At 43.9% G+C, this 9,010-nt stretch overlaps 1 protein-coding gene across 1 annotated transcript in view; it reads right to left on the bottom strand.

The window, feature by feature from the left end:
- Positions 1-5,370: 5,370 nt before the first annotated feature.
- Positions 5,371-9,010, bottom strand: part of ntf3 (neurotrophin 3) — a 50,526-nt gene continuing 46,886 nt past the window's right edge. The window contains exon 2 of the mRNA XM_030045976.1: positions 5,371-6,495. Within this exon, the coding sequence (XP_029901836.1) occupies positions 5,626-6,495 (870 nt within the window). The 3' untranslated portion in view covers positions 5,371-5,625. The remainder of the gene's footprint in view (positions 6,496-9,010) is intronic.

Raw genomic sequence — 9,010 nt, 5'->3', positions numbered from 1 at the left:
AGTCAAAATCTAAAGAAAAAGTGGTGTTTAAAAAAAAAAACATCCACCAGTGGGATGAGATAATCCCACTTGTCTCCATGTTTTCTTGAATGAAGTGTCATTGTGTGGTAAAAGGCAGGGCTGTCCCCTCAGCCCTTTGCTGTTTGCACTGGAGACTGAACCTCCACACTTCAGCAGGATGAAACCTACACTGCAAAAATAATCTCCACAAATTATTTAGTCTCACCTTCAGTGTTAAAATCTTGTTTCGTAAAACAAGGCAAAAAAAAAAAAAAAAAAAAAAAAAAAAAAAACTCCCAATGGGATGAGATAATCCCACTTGTTTCCAGTGTTGTTGACTAAGGGTGACTATTTTTTACGAGCAGTGGCTGTCTAATGATTGTGATTTATCAGCTGCCTCACTGTAAAAATCTCCATATTAACAAATCATGTAGTCTCATAATCAGTGTTTAAATCTTGTTTTTCTTCCAACAAGATAAAAAGAAAATCCACCAGTGAGATGAGATAACCCCACTTGTTTCCAGGTCAGTTCCACCTGTTTCAGGATAAATGAGTAGAAACAAGGCAGAATGTGGCAGATCAGCCACTAAGATCCAGGAAGTGACACTTGATTCAAGAAAGTTCTGGATATAAATTGACTAGCGCTGGAAACAAGTGGGATTATCTCATCCCACTGGCTGATTACTGATCTTGTTTAAAGAAAATCCAGTTTGTAATGTTCACTTAGGGATAAAATGAATTGTTAGTGGACAATTTTTTTTAGCATTCCCAGAAATATTATCAGAAAAAATCCAGAAAAAAGTGACTGCATTGGAAAACTGAATTGGAAACAAGTAGGATTATCTCATCCTGTCAGCAGATATTTGATCTTTGAAGAAAACAAGATTTAAACTCTGAAGATGAGACTAAATGACTTGTTAACCTTGAGGTTATTTGTGGAAAAACTGCATCCTACTACTACTAATTTGGAAATCGCTAACACACGCAGCCCTGATTTGATCCAGTTTCTCAGCGTAACGTGTTGAGTGTGTGTGTTTAGCAGAACTTTCCGGAGCGTCGAGCTGAAAGGTAGAAAGACCAGAGCAGACAAAACAGCGGTGAGCTTGTTTGCAGTTTATTACAGTTTGCTGCCTCTCTGTCGTGATTATGATCTCTATACGACCCAATCTCCATCTCAGGTGTTTGGTTTGTGTGTCTGGACCAGGCGGGGCTGCTGGACTCGCTGCTCATTTTTCAGGTTTCATCGGGTGAAACTTTGGTTTTCACAAATTTTCTTTTGGTAAAACAATAAAAAGCAAAATGTCAGATGACACGAGGCATTTTGCTTATGCAAGACTTTAAAGGACCATTCCGGTGCTTCTGAATGTTTATCATAATATCTACAAAATGTATAAACCCCCTTTAAGAGCCCTGGAACTTTTTCAAAGAACACTGGGAAACCCTGGGAACCCTGCAACTTCCTCAAGAACATTCTACTTCACTAAAGTTCCCTGGAGGTTCCACTGAACCTTGAATGGGTTCAAGGGGATCCTGGAAGTCTTTCAAGGGGACTTGGTGTCCTCTCAAGGGGCATCTTGAACCCATTCAAGGACCCGTGGAACCCCCAGAGAACTTGGCTTAGAACGGTACTTTCCATTTCCATCAACATAGCAGGATGGTTGCATGTGGTACTTTAGTTGTAAACATTTTCCTTTTTCACTAAAGGCAAAACTACAAGTTTGTATCATCTGAAGGACCGTTCCAGTGATTCTGCTTGACGTCCACAAAATGATCCTGCTGCTCTCCTCCCAGAGCGAGCAGTGGGGTTTCAGAGCTGCCACATCACTCCTCCTCCCTTTCCTCCAGCCGCTGGTTTCCATTCATTCCACTACGATATGAACATGAACTTTCAGAGCCTTCACACTTTCTTCACTCCAGTTTTCCATCAGTGGAATAAAGTCCTCCACATCAGTTTTCCTAAAAGCAGCAGCACTGTTGGGTTTTCAGGACTTTTTCAAATTGAAGCGCTCCCTCCTCCTCCTCCGCCGGGGAAAATAGTCCCTAAGCAGGGAAACATTTTGCTTTCCACAGCAAAATCATCAGCCGTGTGGTGTCTGAATGTTTGAACGTTTTGTTTCTATGTTGTGTTTGTTGCCACATAAAATGTGGGGAATTCACAGTAAATGGTAAGAGGAGTCCTCTGCAGGGTTCCTGTTGGAACGTACTTTACCAACCCTCTTGGTTTTCTAAGGCGACTCCAGATTTTCATGCTACTTCTCCTGGTGTTTGATTTCTTTAATTTTCTTCCACACTTTGATGAAATTTCACAATCAGCCCATTCATTTTATTTGTGACAAACAGTTGGCAAACACATAAAAAACTGACCTTCACTGAAAACACCGTCAGGCCAGCTGCTTCTCTTTGGCCTGCGATTTGGACGATTCAATGTTATTGGACTTTTTGAAATAAAATAAGACTGAAGTCATGTTGAATGTCTCGGTAAGCCACAGATAGCAGCATGAGATCCAGACAGATCTTTATATTAGTAGAAAACAACTTTATTTGTTTCGATCTTCACCCATTCTGCACTTTCTTGGTGATTTGGTCATTTTAATCAACAGGTATGAGTGTGAACTCCTTCCTTTTTCATTGCTGTAACGGGCCTACACAGTGAACTGATATACTGTTTTCTGAACTTATATGTTTCAGATATAATAAAGGAAATAAACAGATGTAATTTTTGAGCTGTATTTCCAGAGTTTTACACATAAAAAGAAACCAGAACGCAAACTCTTGGGCCTGATCACACCTCTGCACCACCATCTGAACCCTGCTTCCTGGGTTTTGCAGGACTAAATGCTGTAACTAATTACAGATAATAAGAGAGCCACAGCGAAAGCCATCGCTGAAGCCCCGTTTCATGAGTTCATGCTTTGTTTGTCCTGCATTAGAGCCGCTGCTCCAGTCCCTCTGGATGCATTCATCCTGCATCCGACCTGCATTAACACTGTGAGGGGATCTTTTACCAAACATGATACAGCAAAACTAAATGAAAGACTCAACATGAAGCTCAAGTTTCTTTAAAGTGGACCTTTTTCCTGCAGCTTCTGGCATCTGGAAAGTTTGAAAATCTGTATTTGTCCAAAGTCGTTCTCTTGGACCCAAAGTTTCAGCAGAGAAAGGGACTTTTGCAAAGACCGCTGCAGGTTCATATTCATGATGAGAGTTTCATTTAAAAACGGTGAGAGTTGAGGCCACACACACCCACACACACACCTCTCTTTCCCTTTGTCTTTTTAATCTACACACAGAAAAATAATGGTTCTTTAAAAGACTGCAGTTCCATGAAGAACCCACAACTAGTCAAAAAACCACCTAATTTAGTGGATGATTCCTCTTTCTTTTCTTTTTTTTATGAAAAAAGGGTTCTCCATTGAACCAATTGGCTCCACCAAGAACTATTTTGAAAAAGGTTCTTTAAAGAACTTGTTTTGTTTATAATTTCTCATTAGAAGCATTTCTGCTTGATGGGTCTTTTGGGGGCTTTTTGAAGAACCATTTAAGAAATGGTTCAGTAAAGAACCATGAACTGAAAGGTTCTTTGTAGAATCAGAAATGGTTCTCCTTTAGCACCACTATCAAGAACTATTTTCGGTTCCATTTGGCACCTTAATTTTTCCTTGAGGAAATGAGTGAATTAACTGCTGGTTCCATTTACCTTTTGTCTCCTCTCTTCTTTGATGAAACCATTCCTGGTTCCTCAAAGAACTGCTTTTTTTATGACTCTTTGAGGCACCATTGATGATCCCTCTTTTTATGAAAAAGGGTTCTTCATTGAACCAACTGGCTCAGCCAAGAACTATTTTGAAAAAGTTTCTTTAGAGAACTTTTTTCTGGGTTAAATGTCTGTAAATAACAGCAGACTCTTTGGAGCTCTGTCAAGGCCTCCTGGGAGTCCGTGGACCCCAGTTTTGGAAACCGGAGCTCACAAACTTTATAACGAACCACTAAATTAATTGTTTTCTTGCCTGTAATGATTTCTGAGTTAACGGTCACTCAGTGAGGTGTTGACAATATTACCAAAACACGGATTTTAAAGCTCGCTTTAACGTGGGGAACTTAAAAAAAACAAACAAACCCTTATCAGTTACTTTAAATAAAGAGTACGTGGTAACAGAAGTAGTTAACCAGCCCTGGAGGAGTTTGCTGGGTCAGTGTGGAACAGCCTCAACAGATCAGGGGCTCTAGCTTACACTGCAAAACAAGACAGTGATGGTGGCCTCCATAGGGGGCGCCGGCGAGCGTCCGCTCTGCTTGTCCCACACACAGGGCAGGGACGCTGCTTCACCTCAGGGAGCTCAGATGGAGTCCTGATCTGCTCGGGAGCTTTCACTCTGTCTCCTTCCTTCTTACCTGGAGAATCCTCCACACACCTGGCTGTTAAAGGGGACGGGAGACGGCGCTCTGATTGGTTCACTGCATGTTACGCCCAAAACACAGCCAGGATTCATGAAGAGACTCAGGACAAGCCTTTAGAGCCAGGAGCCTGGAGCAAACAGACTTTAGTCCAGCGTTCAGACAGCAGCAGAGACCTGGACCCTGGAGGAGCTGCAGCTCTGCAGAGCAGGAGCTCAGATCAATAACTCAGAGCCCCAGATCAGATCAGTCGACTGTGATCAGGGGTTGGGTCGATGTGTTTTGTGAAAAGCACGCTGCCTTTTAATGTTGGAGGTGTTCTGCTGATTGAAACCTTGTGGATCTGCAGATAGAACCGTCTCTCTTATCAGAATCAAAATTAGAAATATTTTATTGATCCCCGAGGGGGAACTGGGTAATTTCTGACTGAGGATCTGGGCCCAGTGTGGCTCCACGCTGCAGCCCTGCACATCCAACCTGTCAGGCTCTCCTCTCTCTCATTTAAATCCCTCGCTGCCCACCTCTAACCCCAAAAATCTGCTGCAGCTGCTGTTTGCAAGTTACCGTGTCCTCCCTCTCTCTTTCTCTCTCTCTCTCTCTCTCTCTCTCTCTTTCTCTCTCTCTCTCTCCTCTGCACCCAAACCTGGTCAAGGCACATGTAAAGTCTTACTGTGAAGCACCTTTTTGCAGCCCAGCTCGGTTTTTTACAGCCTCAAAATGAGTTCATAATAAAGTTTCTTTCCTTTTTTATAGATTTTTTTTCCTTTTGATGAAGACTTCTTTCAATAAATAACACAAATATTTTCATACATCATATATATATATATAGATATATAGATAGATAGACATGTATAAACTACATGCATTTCATATAATTTAAATAATTTATATGTACAGTCCCGCCGACACACACACGCTCACACCCCCCAACCCCTGACCCCGCCCCGCCCTGCCCCGCCCCTTCTCATCTCAAAGAAGTTTCATCCAAAATCAACATGTCAGTTTGCAGCACAACAGTGTGAAATGTCAGATAAATGGACCCAGGTTCGATCTCCTCACAGGAAGTTCTCGTATTTTAGAGCGGAAACACCAATCCGCTGCCGCCGCTGCCAACGCGTCACATAATCCCGTGCTGCGGCAAGGAACATAAAATCCTCTACAGGAAGTAGAATCCCAAACAGGAAACAGAAGTCCCGGGAAAAGCTGGAGGTCAGGGTTCACTGGTTTAGTTTACGTCCTACGGTGTTTCCTGGACAGCGCGCACACGCAGGACGTGTCGATGCGTATCCACCGCCAGCCCACCGAGGTGCGGTACTGCGTCAGCGCGCGCACGTACGTCTGCGACGTCTTGCACTGCGAGTTCCAGTGCTTGTCGTCGATGCCCCTGCAGCCGCCCTTCACGGGCTTGGCGACGCGGCAGCTCGTCTCGTAAAAGTACTGGTTAATGTCCTGCGTGGAGCTGGTTTTGATTTTGTTCAGGACGGTGACCTGCATTCCCCGGATGTCCACCGCCTGGGTTTTCCCGGTCACCCAGCGGCTCTCTCCGTCGCACACCGAGTACTCCCCACGGTAGCTCTTGTGCTCGGCGTAGCGCTTCTTCCGCGTCTTGTTCCCCTCCCCGCCTCCGCCCACGAAGTCGTCCATGAGGTACAGCGGCGGCGGCTGCAGCGGCGGCCGGTCGCTCAGCAGCACCCGGGGCGAGTTGTACCGCTTGTGCTGCCTGAGCAGGTCTGAGTTCAGCGGGGTCACCGGCTGGGAAACCGCGCTGCCGCCGCCGCCACCAGCAGTGGTCCCGTGCTGCTCCGCCTCCCCCTGCTCCTCTAAGGCGAGGCTCACGCCGGACACGCCCAGGGGAGGCAGCGCGTCCTGGGGCTCGCCGTCCCGGCTCTTGCCCTGCTGGCTCCCCCGGCTCTTCCCTCGGGTCAGGTCGGCCTGAAGCAGCTGGATGATCAGCGAGTTCAGCGGGTCGGGGCTCGGCTGCTGCTGCTGCTGCTGTTGCCCCTGGTTACCGCTGCCCATGTTGGTTGCCTGGATACCATAGAGGTACGCGAGGACCATCACGTACAGCAGGATGGACATCACTAGATTCACCTGTAAGATCTGCAGAGACACAGAGAGGAGACGAACCGTTACTTTCTGTCTAGATTCAGGATTTATTACTTTACTGCACTATCAACTTATGATAAATATAGCAAATTAAATAAATCAAATTCAATTTATAATAAATTAAATAAAACCGCTCACTCAAAGGCACATAGAACACTCATCAAAAGCATAAAAACAAGCATGAGTTAATTAAATTACAAGAAATAGGAAAAGAAATATGAAATATTAAAATAAGATAAAAGGCTTCAAGGCAAATTAACATCTGACCTCGGTCGTTTGGCAAAATTAATTTGTCTCCATATTTAGATTTTAAATTCCAACTAAAGCTACAAAGTCAAAAAATCAGCTAGATCAGGAGTTTTCAAAAAGGTGTTGGTGGACCCCCAGGGGGCCCTAGCTCATTAAAAGTTGCAGGATGAAAAAGTTTGAAAACCTCTGAACTAGTAAGCAGAGTTCAAACCGACCCTGAACGGCTCCACTTGTCCAAAAAAAAGGCTTTGTTTTTCAGTCATTCATCGTTTGGGTTTAATTTCTACATCAAAATAGTGGGAATGGACCTTTAAATCAGCAGCATGTCAGTATCAGCCAATATCAGTTTCAAAAAGCAACATCATTATTGGTCCAAAATGATTTTTCCTGTGACTGTGACTCTTTCTCCTTGCAACATGTCACCTAATACAGCTCTGACACAGTTATCAAAAGTGAACCTGTTTCCATGACGATCCTTACTAAACACAGACGTCAGGATCAGCTGGTGCGAGTGGGAAAACATCACATCTGTGTGTCCCTTCATTCCTCCATTCAAAATAACACACGCAGCGCAACGCTTTTCAGCAGACGACTTGTGAATGCCAGGTGTGCCAGTTTTCCGGCGGCACTTGAACGCAGCATAACAGTTATGGTTAACAAAGCTCTAATCGTCTAATGGCAGGAATCCCAGATCAGGATCACCACCAAAATCTAATTAACAGATCTCTGCGCCAAGAGCGATCTGTCCACCAGATTTAAGCCAAATCCCACTCGCTGACAGACAGACAGGCAGGCAGGCAGGCAGGTAGACAGGCAGGCAGGCAGCAAAACTAAATCCTCCTGCAAGGAAAGGAGCACTGTTTTTCTTTTTTTTTTTTTTTTTGACAGATTTGGCAGGAAAGTGGTGCGTTTGAGGTTTAGGGCGTTAAATCTGTCGAGTCAAGCAGATTTATCGTCACTCCGTTTTTCATTTTCCAGACCACAGCACGATACAAACAAGTAAAATAAACCAGACTACACAACGCGACACAGTGCAGTTATGAACCAAAACCTTGTGCAGGAAATAAAGTGCAAGTTCTGCCTGCTGGGCGGATTATAAAGTATAAAATAAAACATAAATATATCAAGTTAAAGGTTCAGCATGTAGTTTATGGACATACATTTTAAATTCAGAGAAAAAAATCCTATAATATATATTCCAGTTTTCCCCTGAGGATTGTTTCTTTATAGTTTTAAATGAAATATATAAATATAAATCTATATCGACTTATTATGTTACATATATCTATATCTATCTATACATTACAATATCACTATCATTATATTTAAATGAAATATCATCTTGTATTTGTTAACGTGTTTGAACCATGATAACCTCTTGTTTGGTATCCATTAACATGGCGTAAATATTTGTGTGTGTGTGTGTGTGTGTGTGTGTGTGTGTGTGTGTGTGAGAACAGAGTTACAGGAATTGACATGCAGCTACATGCACAACATACCGGCTGGCAGGACACACTGATTGCTCTCTACAGTGATACATGGTGTCACACACACACACACACACACACACACACACACACTCATGCACTTATTTAACGAGGTGAAAGCACATTCCTCTCAACTTCCTCACGACATCATCATGACATCATCATAACTGTAACAGTTTTGAGGCAGGAAGGTTGTCGGTTTGAATCCCCACAGTTGTGTTCTTCCCTCCATGCAAAAAAAAAAAAAAAAAAGCTTTGTTGGGAACTATTTCCTGCCACCAAACCGCAGAACACCTGCACACTTTGGTGGCGGAGGGATACAGTTTCTTGGTCAGGAAATAGTTCCCGACGACATGCTTCCCCCCGAGGGCCGTGGGTCACGGGTCGGTGTTTTTGGAGAGAGCCACTGCTGGTGAGTTTTTTCACATGAACATTTTTGATAAAAACAAAAACAAACAAAACAAACAAACCAATCCCGGTCCAGCAGCGGTGAAGGGAAACCCCACCGAATCGCACACAAACCATCAGGGAAAACGTGCTGTGTTTTGGGTGTATTGTTCCTTTAAATCAAGTCAGACTTCCCTCCCAGTGGAAATTCTGTTGTCATGAGCTGGAGGTCAACCCCTCGCCCACCCGTTTTATTGTCCACCACTTCCTGTTCCTCCCTGCGTCTCTAATCCAATCATTTTATTAGATGTCATGAAGGCGGGGCTTTCCGAAACACCAGCATTGTCCCGTCTGTTCCGCGTTATCTGCGTTGGCCATCTTTTCAG

Source organism: Myripristis murdjan, chromosome 23 (genome assembly GCF_902150065.1).
Source record: "Myripristis murdjan chromosome 23, fMyrMur1.1, whole genome shotgun sequence".
Classification (NCBI taxonomy): Eukaryota; Metazoa; Chordata; class Actinopteri; order Holocentriformes; family Holocentridae; genus Myripristis; species Myripristis murdjan.
Note: the sequence above shows the minus strand (reverse complement) of the source record. Positions and strands in the feature narration are given on the sequence as shown.